This window comes from Rhipicephalus microplus, chromosome 6 (genome assembly GCF_043290135.1).
Source record: "Rhipicephalus microplus isolate Deutch F79 chromosome 6, USDA_Rmic, whole genome shotgun sequence".
In the NCBI taxonomy this organism is placed as follows: Eukaryota; Metazoa; Arthropoda; class Arachnida; order Ixodida; family Ixodidae; genus Rhipicephalus; species Rhipicephalus microplus.
In genome coordinates, this window is record NC_134705.1 from 103,503,711 (window position 1) to 103,522,916 (window position 19,206).

General features: G+C 42.5%; 1 protein-coding gene across 7 annotated transcripts in view; it reads left to right on the forward strand.

Annotated features, from left to right (window-relative positions):
* LOC119183125 (uncharacterized) overlaps positions 1–19,206 on the forward strand; it is a 182,753-nt gene that overhangs the window by 791 nt on the left and 162,756 nt on the right. For all 7 annotated transcript variants that reach the window (XM_075866328.1, XM_075866329.1, XM_075866333.1 and 4 more), the window contains exons 2-4: positions 5,203–5,262; positions 8,544–8,582; positions 11,927–11,953. In XM_075866328.1, the coding sequence (XP_075722443.1) occupies positions 5,203–5,262; positions 8,544–8,582; positions 11,927–11,953 (126 nt within the window). The remainder of the gene's footprint in view (positions 1–5,202; positions 5,263–8,543; positions 8,583–11,926; positions 11,954–19,206) is intronic.

The window sequence follows — 19,206 nt, forward strand, 5'->3', positions numbered from 1 at the left end:
CGATGCTAATATGTATTGTGTCACCAATAGCGGGAAAACATGTAATGAATTTGAGTTAATTTTCGCACGATGTCAATGGGGCGTGGAGCAGGTAGAAAATGACAACGGTGCTTGCCGTTTTTGAACTACATTTGAAGTGATCACCTGGCATGCATGCTAGTAATGGCAGTTATTGCGACTAATGTTTACCAAAGTGAGAAAAGAAGTGCTAATGGTATTTTCTCGCTCACCTCATATTGGTCCTTTGCCAGTCGCTGTTGAACTTTGCACCCATCTTTGTACCAAAACTATTACGTAACATTCTAGCATTCTGCAAATTACCAGCAACTACTTTTACGGTAATTATGACAAATTCGTTCTCGGTGCGTTTTCCCTCTCAAGAAATAAAAACGCGGAAGTTCCGAGTCTAATAAACTTCCTCAATTTCGCACATGTAGAGTTGATTATATGGGTTTCACTTTCGGGTTATATGGACCTTTGTTGGAATGAAATGGCGGATGCGCTAGCAAAGTCATCCCTCAATGCAAGGGTTACTCATGTATTGCCGGCAACTAAATTCATTATAGGTGCTAAAATAAGGAAAAAATAGGTTATAAAACGTTCCTGTGCCATTAGTATTGGCCACAATAGAACTTCAGCACCTTAAACACTGCTGGAAAAGCAAAATATGTCGAGCAAGAGAGCTGGAAGTTGTAAATACAACACAACGTTGCTAGGTCCCTTATCTAAATTTTTATTTACACACAGCTTTCCTGGTAGCTTCCCCGCACTGTTTTTTTTTCTTGCGGAGTACATAAGACAACAGAATACTACCTAACTGCTTGCAACAAACATTCTACTTTGCAGAAAAATGCTTGAAGTGTCGCCTTCCGACTTGTTAGACTGGATCTAAGTGTACAAATTTTGTTTCGTTTCGAACTTTGTCCACTGACCACAGCCACGGGAGCTTTGCTAATGCCTTAGAAAAGATTGTTTAAGTTTTAAAACCATGTAGATTGTAGGGCGAAGTGGTACTTTAATTTCTAAAATATACTTTATTGTTCATAAATATTTCCTCAAATGTCCAACCTCAACTTTACTATGTTTCTCTTCACTTATCTATTTACAGTTTTGTTAAATTTTACTTTTCTGAATTCCAAGATCTCATTACTTGTTAATTTTAAATAACAATATTCTGTCCAAAACCTCAGATTTTTTCTTCGTAAAGTGGAAAAAGAGTGGAGTACGTTCTACTCCACTCCGCTCTGCCTGGCGGAAATAATTTTGTTGTTCTAAATAATAAATCGACAATAATTTTTGATGGGGGTTCAAAGCATCGAACAGTTAGACAACTGCCACAGAAATGTCATGAGAAGCTGTGTATTACGAGTAAAAGACTATTCTTGGACCTTTTGTGTGCTGTAACTTATTCGTTGTTACTACTTGCTGCTCTCACAGCGACTGCACGAACTAACAGGGTAATGAAAAGTAGCAGTTTAACTCATCATATTTCATTTTACAACTACAAAGCTCTGGTATTCTATGCATAGAATATGACGCATTTTATTGTATTTTGATGGGGCACTCACATTGCATTAATTTCATGCTATTTGGGTTTTAGTAAAGACAAATGAACAAGAAACAATAATTTGTACTGGTTAAGTGTGTTAATTGCTCTAATTGTTACTTAAATTAATTTATTCCCGTAAATTAGAACACCTCTGTAAATATTTATTTTGGGAGTAATGAATCTTATTGAGGTAAAGAGGAATTCCTTGCTCTAAAATGAAAGTGAGGATGACAGAAAACTAGAATAGTTTATTCTTAGTAACATCACCGTGTAAAGAAAGTACATGCATCACTTGCTATAGGAACAATATGCTATTCAAGCGCGGAGTAGAAAACACTCCGGAAAGCCAGAAATTCTTTGACGTGTACTTGTAAAACCGCGTGTGGTGGTTACAACTGCATTTCCCCACAATCAACTGCGGCAAGGTTTTTTTTTTGAAACTATTTCACATTTTGCAACTTTGCAGGACTGCGATGCGAGCTGTTAGCTGCCACAATATCACTGAGCACTGATGGAAACGCATTGGGATCATGTGCACAGCATCGCCTTATGACGCTTCTCAAGCGTTTTGTGTCACGCAGTCTAAATAATTTTGTATGATAAAAGCTCAAGTTTCTCTTGTCAGGAGAAAAATGAAGGAGACAGGCAGAGAGAATAACGAAGCTTTGCTTGGTTCACTAGTTTACACGTTAAGTGATCAAGTGTAAGAAGGAACTCACATTTGTGAGCAACAAAAAATAACCGACGCTCAAAGCTCAGTGACCCAGGTACCGTAGTACTGGTGCTGCGCTGATACAAAATAGAACGATTGCAATTGTTGCATGAAAAAACCAAAAGCTGCAACGACAATCTGCCGTACAGGGGAGCGAATTTCGTCTTTGAGTGTGAAGCTAATGCAAGTTCGTCATTGTTGCTGGAGATTCCCAAGTAACACGTGATTACAAGCAAACAAAAATGAAGCTGATCGGGAGCTTGACCCACAACGCAAATAAATGAAAATTTTAGCCATAAACACCATCTTTTATCATGCTTTAGAGGAGTTAAACATTGCCATCTATCGTTTCAAACTCTAAAACAAATGAAGCTAACGTTACCGCTAACGTTGAAGCACCAATGCTCGACTTCTCAGCGCAATCGACTTCTGTCGCCTTGCTCTACACTCACACGTGTGCCCCCACAACACCTCATCGCTCAACTTCCCACCCCAGTTAGTGCAAGCAGTGGCAGTTGTCCTCTCCGCACAAATACCCGGTGTATATACCCTGCCTTGACTTTAACTGTATCTGTTTAGCCGTGCTTTTGTCCTTTCCCCTGATTGTAAACTTTCAGCAGTGCTACATGCAAGCAATAGTGACACACAGGGAATGACGGGAAAACTCAATTTCACCTTTGTGCTGCCCTGTAATATCCTCTCTTAACTAGGCTCTACACTACGGTAGAGCTACCATAGCACGGGGTATGCATCACATGTGTTATTCGAAGGACGAAGGTCTGAATCCTACCAGTGGCAAGTTATCTTTTGTCCGCACTTATAGCTTTACATTACCAATATACTTCTAAGAAGAAGCCATTCACTTTCTCTAGCGTTATTATATATTCTTTCTTAGTAATAATGTGCCTAACAAAGAAAAAGACCCGGTAAGTATCCACATGATTTCATTATAGAATAGGGCGAGTGTTTAAAGCGCTGCAGGCCCTATTTAAAACCTCTTCACACTTGCCTGACACAAAGTGTGCATATCCAAAGGGCTTTAGGGCCGCAAACACTTTAGGCCACTACTTAAAAAAATTCTCCATTAGCATCAGCATCTTCTATTTCGGTAGTTTTAGGAGCCTTCTTTTTTTTACCGACAACATTGGTTTTCATAAGAGTTAGTTTTCTTTTCAAAGTGAAGAAACATGGGAAGTGATGCTTGCATGCACGACTTACAATATAACCAGAAAGCTGGCAGAACATCTCCACTCACCATCTTTTCTATAAAAACGAACAACGTTACCCTCGCGAGGCTATGACCGGCTAAGATCCTGAACGAAACGTCAAGTGCACGTGGCAAGAATAAGAAGACGTGACATGTTGCAAAACGCCTATTGTGGCTCTAAATCACAAGTGCTGCACTACTCAAATTGAGAGTATTGAAGGAGTACATACGCGTATATTCAATGTTTGCTTAATGGACTGATTTTTTTTAATTATTTAGAGGAGTCGTTATCTGTCATAATTGAAAACACTGTGCTTGTCTTTGTTACGTGTCCTGGAAATCTAAGAATATTTCAATTAGTAGGTTCTGAGAGTTGTTTAGGTTTCCTTACAGACGCTTTGGTCAAGTTAGAGCGACTTCTGATTGACCGTCTTAAGTCCTCTAGTATTCACTGTTAGCTTTTTTTATTCCCACACTAAACAGTTTGATAGAAGCTAAGTGGATATCACAACTGAGAAATAAGAGACGTACAATCTCAGGCACCCCTCGTCACACTTACGCGTCATGGCCCGCCTCGGTGGTCAAGTGACTAAGGTGTTCAGCTGCTGACTAGCAGGTGGAAGGATTGAACTCCGGCTGCGGCGGCTGTATTTTTGATGGAGGCGAAAATGCTATAGGCCCATATGCTCAGATTTTAGTGCATGTTAAAGAACCTCAGATGGTCGAAATTGCCGCAGCCCTCCACTATGGCGTGTTTCATAATTATATGGGGGTTTTGGGACGTTAAAAGCCACATATCAATCAGTCAGGTTGCATATAATTCACTCAGAGTACAGTAGCGCAACTAATGGTAACAAAGTTTTATTGTTCACTTCAGCATCAAGCCCTTTTAAGATTTGGAGTGTGTAACTTAGCCATCTATGGTAGCTTTTATGCAATATTTTAAACTCTAGACTTGTTACATTTTTTTCACAATTACTGAAAGCGAAATGAAATACAAAGACGAAAGAATATGTGATTTTTGAATACTCGTCGGAAAATATTGCGCAAATACAGACCAGTGCTTCCACGAAGTGGTGAGATTTAATGCTCAGTGGGAAGCATTTGAAAATCACCCCAATTGCACGTGATCCTGTGACTGCACTGCAGAACTCAGAATATAAACAGCGTTTTTTTCCTAACATACTTTGCGTCATAAAAAAACATTATCTCGGTAACCACTGGATCTAAAAATGCAAACTTTTCTGACTCCTTTCTGATTGCCATGCACAATTCCAGAGGCCACAGAATGCTGTTGCCACCACAATTGTATCTTTGACAGAAGGTTTCTTTAAAAAATGCCATAAAATAGTAGTCATCCCACATCTAAATGGTTACCTAAAATGGTCATGCCTATATTTATTACTTTGACTTAGAAAGGTATCCTGGACACGTGTAACACTCGACGTGGTTTCATCATGTTACTCGCGAAATGTTTTCAAAGTCGTTTCTTCAAGAATCAAATGGTCAAATAATTTTCCCTTTGATAATTTCAATCGACGGTGCTTTCTTGAAGTAAAGTTCCCATTCAAAGAACCTAAAAATTTGTTGAGTTTGCTTTAAAGTAATACAGTGATAGGCAGTAGTAATTTCACCTGTCTGTGCTATCCATCCCCTCCTAATTAAGTGATGTCGTTAGCTGCAGACGTATGCTCGTACTTTGCATTCTCAGTGGTGATGCGACTATATTTTCAGCCTCGTCGTCCGATTGGGCGTCCGGCTACTCATGGAAGATACACAAAAGCTTATCTTAAGGCAAGTCTTTTATTTCAACTTGTTGACTGAAAGTTTTGTTTTTGTTCATATTTGTTTTTATTCATTAATTTGTTTTTTGAATTTGTTTAATTAAATTTGTTGACTGAACGAATTTTCATGTGACATCTGCTTAGTGCTTACTTCTTACCAAACACAGATGACTAAAAGCAAGATGAAAAGTTTTTAATCTGTCTGGCCAATTGTTATGCTTATAAACACCAAAAAGTATGAAAACGCAAACAAGAAAATCGCAGGCAGCATTCAATGCACTGCTTTATTCAAAGCCATGCAGGGTAACAAATATTAGTTTCAAATTTCTACAGTAAAGCCGGTGAACTGGTAGCTAGATTCAAAACCCTGCTCATTGCTATATGAAAACTTGAAATTTCCAAATTAAACATCCTTCGAGAATCCGTTCGATAAGCAGAACTCGGCAAGTAATTTTCTATTCTAGATATGTTTAATTCTGTCTTGAGTCAAATGTCAATGGGTGGGTTGGCACGTTTTCCTTTACAAGTTTTGTTGCTAGATGTACATCATAGGCTTACCAGGAACGTCAACTGTTTTGGAGTTTAAAGCACAACCTATAGTTTTACCTCACACAACATTCATGTTCGAGTCTAGACAGTAGTATTTTATCTAAAGATAGTTTCAATATGTAAAGTTTATACCGCAAGTTTCATATTATGGTAATTTGGGGTTCATGAACGCTTGTATATAGACTGCAAATTATGTCGAATAAAAAAAATCTCAGTGCCCACGAACAGTGGTAATCGATGATATGCGAAGAACGGCTGAGAAAGATTAATATGTAAATTTAAAATCAGCACGAAGTTAGGAGGTGAAGGTAAATTATGCCATAGATGACTTCCGTGTGATGATTATCATGTTTAGATGTGTCGTTTACCTTGGTCATCTATTGAAGTTACGAGGTACCAAATTTAGTATATGTGGTGCTAGCAAATGGTCGCGAGCATGCCATGAGCTTAGTATGTTGTCATGTTCTTACATGACATGCGTGTCACGATTATCATGTTTGCACCAGTCATATACATTCATCATCCATTGGCCTCACGTAACACCAAACATTGTATATGTGGAGCTAGCAAAGCGGCCACGAGCGCATCATGAAGGGCCCAATATACTTCAACGTAACGCTGACGTGCCCGCACGCCGGGAACAGCGAAGCTGTGTTAGCGAAACTCGAGCACTCTATAGGCAGACGTCAGGCCCGACCGCCGCGACCAGCGACTGTCGGTGGTCGCTGCACCAGTAGTCAAAATCATTTGTGTGATTTCTTGAAAAAACCATTCTCGCAAATAAAAATAATTTATTGTGATAATAAATAGGATTAGAGCACTCGCAGTAACAGACTACCTATTGGAAGTAGAAAAAATAAAGCTATGTCGTAAAGATACGATCAATGAAAAGAACTTTTTTGTAATCAAACAATGAAAGTGTAGCCGGCGCACATTTCTTTAGGTTTTGCAATCAACTGAATTTTCACAATTCCCTCGTGTTTTGATTCGGGTCTTAGATCAAGAAGCCAGCTCTGCTAGGCTGAGGTTCGCCCCCATGTTCCTGACAATGGCTAGCGAAATGTGTGTTTGCGTGAGCTTTCAGGCAGGCCAAGTGTTCCCATAGTCTTGCGTTACAGCATCACCCAGCCTGTCCTAAGGCACGATGGTTACATGTACTACGAATGCTTTATACCGCATTTTAGTGCAAACTGGGAACAGCGAAATGTTACAACCTTTTATTGCTCCTAGCTTTGTCTGAAACATAAATTGTTTTTGCTCAGAACACGCGCCTTCTAGTTTGCTTATGCGGAAAATTCCATTTGTACTCCAAAGTATTCCGCCACCTTTCTGAGTGTGTGGCAAATACTTTGAAAATACGAAATCACTGCTACCTTCAATTTGAATAATTTTGTCTCTGATTAAGAGTGAGAGGGTAATTTTATTTCTTTAGGTTTTTTTTATCCGTGCGCATGAGGCCCGCATTACGGTGAGTGGGTACACCGCCTTACTCGAACGAACAACTTCTTAAAAAACGTGGTACTAACGGTGTGAACACGCAATTTACTCTGGCGTGTCGAAAACGAGACGGGACAATGCCATTCTACAGAAGCATAGAATGGTTAAATACGATGTTCAAAATCGGATTTTCTGCTTTAGGCTACAAGAACCAGCATACACGTTTCAGTAAAAATTCTGTATTGCTACAAACAACTTGTAATTTTTTTCTTCGCAGGAACTTCCGGCTTGAATGTATAGCAATTTTACGGATAAATTTTAAAGATGAACCATTCGTTAGAAGACGCTCTTTCCCGCATACACTACGCAATCTCGCGATGCTCACTCTGAGGAACCATCTGATGGCAGAGCGACGCGTGTGGCGACGTGCCTCCTACAGATTCGGAGGTCTCGTGGTAGCAGTCGAGTAAGTCGGTTGGCTCCCATGCACATGCGTCTTGCCTGTAAGCTTTCACAATCCGCAGAATCATGCAAAAATGAAAACACGTGTACCGCGTCTCAACAGACAGAACACTCTTTAGAAGGTAGAAAGTGTCCTCAAATTTTTTTAAGCACTCGCCCGAGGGTTAAACATGCTACGACGTACATTGTAAGGTAAGTGTTGTGTCTTTATAAAAATGGGCTTTATGCACTATTCCTAGTGGCACAGTTTTTGTTGTTTTTTATTGTTAAACTGGGTGCTTTGGGCATTGTGTACAAAGTGACTAAAAGTTTCTAAAACGCGTTATTTGTTTTCTACCTCCAAAACAGCTTATGGGCCCCACGGTTGCCACAGTGGCAAGCTCCCACAGCCCTCACGGAAAGTCGGTTGACTAATGCAGGACTTCCCAGATGAAAATGGCAGTTGCGCTTTTCCGTGTTTTGTTTTTTTTCTGAGTAATTTGGCTTAGCTTACTTGGCGCTAAATTATTCCTAAAGAACACTTTCACAATTTTGAAGTGGGGATTGCCTTCTTGCCAGGACAAATATTCCCCCCTTTATCACAACCACCTGATTTCAGTGTTGGGAAAGGTAATTACCGCAATTTTTTTTCTTTTCTGTCCTAAAATGTGTCCTCACCTATCTTAACACGTGTTCTGCTACAGTACTTAATCTGAAAACCTTTGGTGAATATCATGTGTCCCTATTCTCTCAGAATCACAGACACATTTCAAGAGACATGGTAGACTATTATTTTAACGCGGAGAAGAAATGATTTATTTGACTTTTGCTTGACTCCTCGTTGTTGTACTGTAATATTTCCAGTTTCGTGAAGCCTACCATCGCCTTTATGGTCCGCCTCGGGCAAGTATTTCTTTCTAATGCATATTCCTTTATAAGTGTCGTGGAAACTTACAACATGACTATATAATTAAGATTCGAACCCATAGCATAACACCAGACGAGACCTAAGGAATGCTAAGAAGAATGTTCGATTTATTTATGAAAATGGGGCGGTAAGAATTAGTACCTAAAAAACAAAGCATGTGCTCTAGCAATACCATTATTGCAGTCAGCTATTGCAACATAACCAAATATTTTTTTACAAAGTATGTCATTCTGTTCTGCTTATCAATTCATTGAATTTCTTGGTTTTAGAGCAACTTTTTTTTTGGAAGGTTACAAAAGCCGTAAGGCCACAAACCAAGCAATCGGGTTACGTAGGGTAGAAGCCCTTCACAGGTAGAAGGACTCAAAACCAACCCAGAAGTGGAAATTATATTGTGTTGTTGCCAGCGCGCAGTTTGCGCCAAACAGGCAGCCGTTGGAAATTTTTCGAAGCGGCGCCGTAAAATCAGTGTTACACACGTTCGCTGATGTAAATTATTTCCTCGCTCGCATCACTCTTTGCTTTTTTCGGACTGTGTTTCCTCCTCGTTTATTGCTCATCTCCACAAGTCGAGGAAAAAGAACTTCGAGTGCACGTACCTTCAGGCAGATAAACAGGTTCTTTTACTAACAATGCTGATCAGGATTAGCGTGAAGTACATGCCCTTCCGATAAGATCATCATAATCAATGAAGAGTACAAGCAGCAGAATGTGAAGTGTTCTCAGTACACACCATAAAAGCGTGATCTGCAGTAACCTTGACGGGCAAGTAGACTTGTGTTGATGCTGACGTAGTAGGAAAAAAACCCACATAGTGATGAAAAGAAAACAAAAACATGCACCATGTGGTTTTTCAATAGGCGTATGCTCTGGATCTAACGTCAGCACCTTCACAACTCTGCTATCCCGACTATAGAATTGCACGGGCATACACGAAAACTCACCTTAAGAAAAGTTTTTATGGGCTTTGGTGACTTTTGTGCTTCTTTAAGCGCGCAGGTCGTTCTCTAGGGTCATAGAAATTGCACGTTATTTTTTTATAGATGGCCTTCAATGTTTTTTTTTTTCAATCATGACAACCAGGACGAGAAATAAAGCAACGAAAACGGCAAAACGACTACCGGCCCGGCGTACGGGTGCCCTTGCATCCCTGCGGTGCAATGGCACAGTTTATGGAACCCGAACCTTTAGACTGAACGAAGCCTCCTGTATCTGTTTGTCGTCCGCGTTGCAGGTAGTTCTGACTATCGAACGCCGTCAACGTTTGTTTTTTCATCATGAAGACCAGGACCTAACTACTGCATTAGGTACTTGCACCTACACTTCAAGGATCGTGGAAGCACAGTGGAAAGTGTACGTGGAGCCGCATAGATAGCGCACAGCGTCTTGTTGCTCGGAGACACTGTAGGTGCTTCCCGTTGCAAAAACCTCTCGCGCAGGACACGATCGACACCCGAGTCACTCATGATGCTGTTTAGGTTCCCTTACACACGCTTACCGCCACATGGAGGGTAGTGACCACTTCCTTCTCCAAACAGCGCTACGGCGTTAGGCCGTTTTATTGTGGAGATCCACGTAAAGGTTCATGTCTGACACTGTCTTCCGGGCATTCTGTGTGTAGTGACAGAAAGACGTGAATCGACGTCGTAAAGGTGACCAAAAAGGCCATGCCAAGCTCGCCACTTCATTGCGAAGGCTGAAACAGAGCGCCGAGGCTGCCAGCGTTCCGAACCATCAGTGGGTGAACTCTTCCTGAACTTTCGCATCATTTGACGTAGACGCGCGGCGTGTTTGCGGGTGAATTATTATGATGATGCACGGTGATTATTATGGTGCTGCAGGGTGCAATCGACACCGCGTTGGGCTTGACCGACTCTAGTATTTTGAAGCAAGCTTACTCAAAAACTGTAGTAGGTCCCGGTGGGACCTCTTGCAGGTTTTATAGGACCAATGCCTGCTTCGCGTCGGCCCGGGCGAGGTTTTTCCAGTCGCCCTGCAATGACTGGCTATAAGAAAGGACAGTAGTTGCACCGCTTCCAGAACAGCGCCATTAACTGGGTGGTGAACTGAAACGTTCCAGCTGAATGTGGGGCCTTGACGAACAAGTCAAAATGATGAGAGGCCACAGATCATCTCGAATACAAGGCAGCAGCCTGAGGTGGATTGTAGCAACCAGTCCTTAGCTACATTTGGTCGGATAGACTACCAGGTTAGCACTACCATCCATCATCTACTATACTACTACCAACTGTAAAGTTCGATGGGGTCACTACTTTGAGGCTGCAACTGCGTCTTGCACCTTATTGACCCTAAACTTCACTCTGCCAACAAACAATTACTGGAGCTAGGCAGTAGGTGACAGGGGACTGGTCTGTTACTTAACCAAGAGCGCATTTTCTTGATGGGAAAGAGGAGCGCGTGCTGCATGCTGAGCTGATTTTCTGTAACTTCAAGCACAGCCATTACATGATCGAGCATGTGGTCACATCGACAAGAATGAGGGCGACAACATTATTAGGACTATGCGTACCCGAGATGTTTATGGTGTAAGGTGTCATCAGGCGCCTGACTTGTGTCGCTGATGACTGAAAAGCAAGAAGACAAGAACACTTCAAACAGCATAGGTTGGTAACAGTGCAAATTAAGAATTCAATTGATGCATTTCCGTGATGATGCAGTGCCCGCTGTTGCGACCACCGCAAGGGCAAAGTTCACCAGAACCGCGTTTTACATCTCCCATGACGTTCCAGTGTGGCTGCTACGAACCCTTGTAATAAAGCTACTGTCGCCCATCAAAGTCACTTCTACCGGACCCTCAAACAACGTTGAAGCATTATTGGGAACACTCTCCGTGATGTAGACGGCATATCCTACATGTCACATCGTTGGTGGCTCCCTGTGCTCGCCGTGATGGTGAATTGTCACGACAAAGAGCAACAGCGGAGTTTTGGCGCGCTGTATGCTTGGGCAAAGAACAAGACGAGGGAAAATAGGGCAGCCGCTCAGATGTAAAACATTTATTATATATAATGTGTCAGGACTGCAAGGCGAAATCACCCCAGTGTATACAACGCAAGGAAAAGTAAGTGAAAAGAATATAAGTTAAAATGTTCACATTGTCTCTTTTGAACTACAATCACGCTAGCACTTGCCGTGTAAAGGTACACGTTGCTTAGATGTTCATAGTGACAATGCTTGATAATCCTTAACGGTGAAATTAACACAGCGTCTTGCTATCTACATTGGTTAAAATACTTGCTAGAGAATTGACTTTCGCATGTATTTTAAATGTGCAATCGCAATATTATTTTCTTTGCAGCGTGGGCGCCCCCCAATTCCTTCAGAGGCAAGTGCTTTATTCTAACGAAAAGTGTGGTGTTTTATGACCAAACACATTACTGTCAATTGTAGATAGTAGATAGTAATTACCAGACGCGTGACCCTTAGACAAAGAAAATGGTTTAAAAATGTGTGCTTCTATATTATATAATTTATTATATACTTGTATTCAGGTAGGCGGTGCCACACTAGTGCAATAAAAGGGACGCCTCAGAAAGCGTTCAAACAACGCTTCCTTTCAAAGCCGAGTACAGAGACAAATCACTATTTCTGACCTTTCTTTCCACAATAGAAGGCGGTAAAGTTCTGGCTATTTGAGGGCTTGGAGCCAGAATATAATAAACAGAATGACTACTTAGAAGATTCCAATCTATAATACATTTGCATAAATTTTTGCTTGTGCAGCGATTGCTGCAGCTTTAAAACCTGTGCTAAACGTACCTTCAGTACTGCAAATACCCAAATTACAAAGTTATGGCACTCAACGACTCCTGTTGGTCAAGTTGCCACTTGTCTATTAACTCACCTTCGATGACGTCGATGTTCAAACTAAACTTGTATGCGTTTGTAGACACAGAGCCTGGTCAGGAAGATTGGTGCGCGACAACCACACTACTGTATCTAGACTTTATCGACTTACTGCTTTTGATTTCCGTCGATGTACTTGTGTCAGAGAGTTGTGTCATGCTGTTTCCATCATCCCTGTAGCACTGAAGAATTACCGCTGAAAAAAGCATTGGTTCCCTTGGTGAGGCGAGACATGAACTCTAGCGTAGCGTGGGAATCAGCTGTAGGAATGCTAAGCAATGCTGTAGAATGCAAGCTGTAGGAATGCTAATATTTGTAACTACTTTTAGGTTATTTGCGTTAATAGCAATGATTTGAACGCTTTCACTTCTTAAAAGCCATCTTTGTGCAAGACTATCTTTGTAATTGGTGCCCATTGGGCACTTCCTTTATTGCGAAGCCGCCACACGAAGTTTATGCATGGATGACTTTCAAGGCACCTTACGTGCTGGGCAGCTAGTAATTGTGACAGCTGCGTACTGATAATTTGAGGACTGTAATCTGGGAACCTTATGGCCTTCTGTTCTAGCCAATCAGAATGATTGTAACGCTGGCCAGCACCGGCTATTCTTCGAGGCTTCGTGACGTCACAGTCCCTGGAGCATATAAAGCTGCAATGGAGTGATGTGCTATGACAATCTAGTGTTTTGGACTTATGTTCTGCGCCTATGTAATTATAATGGCGATCGAGAATGAGATTTTTCGCTTAGGCCTGCCGAGCTTTGACCACCCACCGAGAGAATGCACCTATGGGGCGTTTCTGCAACGAGCAAGCTGTTCGAGAACCTGCCTGGATAATGCACCAACCGTTTGTCTGACGCAGCAGATGCCTGCAGGTGGAGCGTACGGCGTTTTCAAAGTGGCATGTGGTGTGGGTCTGGTAACGCACCAGCGGGAGCAGAAATGTCGAGAAGGCTACAGTACAATAACTGCCCTTTTACTGTGCTTTAGCTACAGCCATGCCAACGTTGGATAGAATAAAGGAGGTTGAGACGTATGATTCCTACTTAAATTGTTTAAAGCAAGTTGTCAGCGCGAATGACACAGCTCTCTCGAAGAGACGGAATATCTCGTACAGTGATCTGGCCGGAGGAGACTGAGCTACTGGAGATATGGGTAGTACTATCACTACCACGAATAAAACTTTTGAATAGGTCAAGATTTTATATAGAAACCAGTACTGCCCCCCCCTCCATTGTCAAATATTGCTAGAATGGCAGGTGTAAATGCAAGGTTCAGCACAGCACGAAAGTGTAGAAGACTTTATCAGTGAGAAAAAGCAGTTGGTTCAGAAATAAAATTCCAGCTTCTTTCCCAAAGACGCCAGACGTGACAGGCTAGTGAACGGAATTCACAGTGAAAGAATTCATAGGGCTTTCTTCATACAAGAAGTTCTGAGCTTTGAAACTACTTGCAAAGTCGTCCTGGGGTGTGAGCTTGCACCCAAGCAAACAGCATTACTGCAAGCTGGAAGCGAAGACTCGGGTGTGAATGCCTTCAGTTGCAAAGTCAATCCAGCTGCACAAAAGGAAATGGTGGTGCAGCAGAACGAGAAGAAGAGCAAGCGTATTCGTTGTGGTAACGCGCAAGACATGTACAACTATTGAAAAGAGAACAATAAACCTGTCCGGTGCTCTCAAGTAGGACATTCGCACAAATAGTACCCAAGCAGGATTCTACGAACGCGAACGCATATCTTGTCAGAATCAGAGTAGCTGTTCACGTCAAATAGTAATTCAAAGCTTGTTTTCGTGCTTTACGTGTCGTCAGGTTATAAAGAAGTCGTGTTTAAAAGAGTTCAAGGTGTCCAAACTTATTTGGCAGTTTTTGTACCAAACGTAAGATTTTCTGACAAAAGTAGCTGAGGAAGTGGTGTGAAAATGGCGGTAAAGTCGCGTATAAAACTCTAAATATAGGAAGCGAGGCTGAGAAGGCTATGGAGCTTCTTAGAGCGATGGTGCGCCAGGAAGTGAAGAACGGCGCCAATCTTGTCGTATTTAGGCCAAATACCGGCTCTGTTGACGAGATATCGAAGCACTATCATAGTTATGGCAACGAAGTGGCACCTTTTGAAACTAAGCTTGGGACCAGCAGCTACGAGACACGTCAAAACTTCGTACAGGTTTTATTAGTGTCGCTCCTACGTTCAAGAAGATATGAAAATATCAACAAAGTAATACAGCATGTTTTCACTTAAGGCCCTCCTCTACCGTAACCATAATTCACTTGAAGGCTGCTAGTGCGTTGCAGAGGCCAAAAGGCCTAACGATAAATTCATGAACTCCGTTGTGTGTTTTTTGTCATCTTCATGCGTGAAATTAGCCATTATTGCGAGCGTAAGACAAGGCTGAAAAAATTATGTGTTTGTTGCAATGACTCTAAAGCACCAATAATGCGAAGCAACGAACATACGTCTTCTCGTGTCATGCACTTCAGCGAATGGTACTCAACGCTGAATTCCATCAAACCATTTTTTTCGCGTGCAAGAACAACAGGGGACGACAAATGGCTGGTGGAAGGCCGGATTATATCTTGGTTTAGCATGTTGGTCAAGAGATTGCCGATGATTCTACGCTCGGTAGGAAATCTCCGGTAAGGTCGACAGCGGGCAATGGAAGCTCCGCTGGTGCGTATGTAATGAGCTGCTGCTGAAGCCTGTCCTCAAGTAGTAGATTGAACATCGAAGCAATATTCGTGCTTGAAAACAACGCAAGTAAATTCTCTGCTAAGGGTGAAGTTCGGTCATTGATGAATGACATGGTAATAGCTGTAGCAGGGGTAGATTCTGTAGGTGAGCGTAGTTGCTCCGCATCTTTATTGGCAGTCATGAAAGAGACAGTTTTTCAGCCTATGTCGCAAACTAGAACAGCGCCTTTCGAAGCAGAATGGGCTCATTTGTGACATTGTGTACAAGCAAGGTGGTGCCGTTTGTTAAACAAACAAGAACGTCGCAACTTCAATGCCCTGTGACATACAATGGGCTGATGGAGTGGCTGGAACATCACCATGGTCAGCGAAGTTTAATTCAACCGTAGGCAGTTGCTCGTAACCAAGTGGCACAACAGAATATTTGATGGTTCGTAGGTGGTGGCACGAGGAATATTCACCATCGGTAATCTGAGTCTCTTGGATATGTACGACGCAATTTTGGCAAGAGAGAGAGACACAGAAATAACATTTATTTATACATACAGCGTGTAACAAGTCCGTGGCCTCGCAGGACACGGATGACATGAGATGGAAGCGGCATCATCTGAAAAAAAAAGTCCCATCCCAAGTTAAGCATTGACGCACAGAAAGTCAACACTACGACCTAAATATTGTGTTGGATCTCATCTATGTTATATTTAAGAGTGCACTTTGTTGATGGCTGTATTGTTAAATCGTTTGCACAAAGTAAGACAAAGTGATTATAAAGTGTAGTAACCTTACGCAGAGCACAACTCAGCTTTGCATAAATAGCAGAAACAGTAGCCCCAGTGTCCAGCAATGCTTGAATAGGCACCCCTTCAGCATATACTAACAACAAATTGGCCGAGTCCGGGTGATGTCCGGGTGATGTAGTTTTCCTTCCAAAATCTGCACCAGCTTTTTTTAACGGTAGTCAGGGCTAGCGGCGACTGGTCATGGAAGCGATGTTAAGCGTATAAGAGGAGAAGGGGAGTGGGGTCATCCAGAGGGGTAGGTCTGACTTAGAAGTGTGGCAGCTTGGGCTAGTTGGTATGACATAACGAATGTTTTAGTGCGAGAACAAAACGATGACAAAGAGACAAAAAGGACTCGGAGGACACGAGTGATAACTTCCAATCGAGTTTATTGCGCAGAGCGTGAAAACATATAAGGAGACCGTAAACAATGTGACAAAAACTTTGTGGCACAAAGAGCAATGCATGAGTAAGAAAAAAATAGAAAGCTGAGAAAAGGGCAAAGAAAAAGTTTAAAAGGAAACGAAACAGAAAAGTAAAAGTCATCGCTTCCGTTCGAGAGACTATCCTGTGGACTAATAAGGCAGAGCCAAGGCAGTGACGGGAACTAAGCAACATGGATACCGAGCGTGAAAGGATAGCCGTTGTTGTTCCACACAATCACCAGATACCACACAGGCTCAAGAAAATTGGAAAACATGTGTGAGTTCGTGTGCTGTTCTCTGCACCGTTCAAATTAATTAGCCTCACCAAATGCGCCAACCCCCTGAAAACAAGGTCATCAACAGAATGTAGAGCTCAGCATAGAAATGGGTATGTGGCATGCTCCCCTGAAGTTCTCTATAGGACCCCCCTTTCCTGCGGTGTTTTTTATGTCGGAACGACCAGAAGGTGTCTCAACGATATTGATATGTGGGGTCTAACGTCCCAAAACCACCATATCATTATTGGAGACGCCGTAGTAGAGGGCTCCGTAAATTTGGACCACCTGGGGTTCTTTAGTTGGCGCCCAAATCTGAGCACACGGGTGACTGAACAATCGACCGATAGAACACGCTAACAATGTTAGAAACTGGAAAGGTGTTTTTTTAGGGGCGAAGCTCCTTAGGGCGTGGGCTGTGCGTCCCCTGTAGCCTGTATGTAGCCACCTCTAGTTTAGTTCTTGCAGTGTTCACTAGATGGCGGTACCGTCCCCTGTATGTAGCCACCTCTAGTTTAGTTCTTGCAGTGTTTACTAGATGGTGGTACTTGTAGCTGATGATGAAAAGATGCAAGATGTTATAAACTAGAAAGCGGTACTTGTAGTTGATGAGAGACGCGAGATCTTATAAAATAGGAATGATGTCACATATGGCGCGTGTCATTGGTTGAAGGCAATCGTTCGATTTAGTGCGGTGACGTACGCTAGGGGGAGCGATGTAATAAAATCGAGTGGGCAAAATGTACAGAGGATTCATGGTTTACCAGGTTTACCTCCGGAGCTTCGCCCACTCATCATCATTCACTTCGTGGATATGGCGGAATTTTTTTGCTCTGCACTGCACTGAGTCCAACTGTGTGTCACAGTTCATGGACACAGTGACGCTTTAAAGGCACAGAAATGAGTGTATCCGAGTCATCGTCGAGGCCACGCAGATGTCACGCGAACAGGTGTCATGCATTAGCAAGCCCTCTGTGTCTCTGTCCGAGAATGAACAAACGTTCCTCGAAGGTATTGTTACGCGCAAGCAGTAATAATACTTTTATTTTGTGTTTTCGTTCCTCTTCGACTTTTCTTTGCCTTTTAAAGGCGAAGCATTTCGGCGAATTCGAGCGTGTTTATCTATCTATCTATCTATCTATCTCTCTATCTATCTATCTATCTATCTACCTATCTATCTAACTATCTATCTATCTATCTATCTATCCATCTTTCCACCTTATAATTTTAGCTCTTCTTGCCGTTTATATAATGGTATCGATACCTGACTGGTTATAGCACATCATGACTGTATGAAAAACATATTTGCCCAGCCATAACATGAAATCATGACATGTATGTCAAGAAAGTCATGACTTACATTCCATGGTGCTGCAGCTATTGCGCTGGTTTCGTTCACATGGCATGTTTCAAAACTGGTATGGTATGACATGATTGCAAGGCGAACACACGCGAGAGACCCTAACATGAAAATCATGATATGCGTGTCATGTAACAACATGACTACAAGCCAGGCTCATGATACGCTGGTGGCTGTTTAGCTACCTTCACTTATACCGAATATGGTATTACGGTACATGAATGGATGACGAAGGTATATGACTGTTGCGAACATGATAATCAAGAGATGCGTGTCATTAAACAACTTGACTCTATGCCACGCTTATGATGCGCTGGTGTCTGTTTCTCTAGCTTCACTTATACCAGACTTGGTATTACGGGACGTGAATGGACGACGAAAGTATGATACTGGTGCAAGCATGATACACTTGAGATTCGTGTTCTTCACAACACGACTACATCCTACGCTCATGAGGCGCTCGCGGCCGTATCGCTAGCTTCGAATGTACCAAACTTGGTATTACGAATGGATGGCATAAGTAAATGACATTATGCGAACGGATGGCATAAGTAAATGACACATCCAAACATGATAGTCACGACATGCTTTTTATGTCTAAATGCCACACTGATAATGCGCTCGCGGCCGTTTCGCTAGCTTCACATATGCCAAATATGCTATTACGTGACGCCAATTAATGGCAAAGGTATGTGACTGGTGCAAACATGATAATCAAGATGCGTGTCATGCGAGAACATGACTACATGTCACAGTGAAGGCGCCAATACAATTCGACGTTATGTGGTGCACGTGCTCACCGGCGTTCATTTCGTCACGTCATTCCGGCGTTGCGACGCCAGGCGCTGATGTTGCCATATACTGGCAAGCATACACCACGCTGCATTGCTTTGACGCACGCGCGCTTCAGCGCGTCCAGCGTCTCCCCATCACGAAAAAAGAGAGAAGCAGTGTTGTCTGGGTAACGCATCGGCGCCGCGCTGGTTGCCGTCGGGCTGCACCGACGGGCGCTGGCGGCACCTGACATTAGACTTTAGAGTGCTCGTGTTTTTGCTAACGTAGCGTCGCTGTGACCAGAGTGCGCGCGCGTCAACGCTACAATGGAATTTATTCGGACCTGAAATCGTGATGCGCTCGCAGCCGTTTTGCCAGCTCCACATAAACCAAATTTTGCCTTACGTGACGTCGATGAATGAGGGAATATGAGA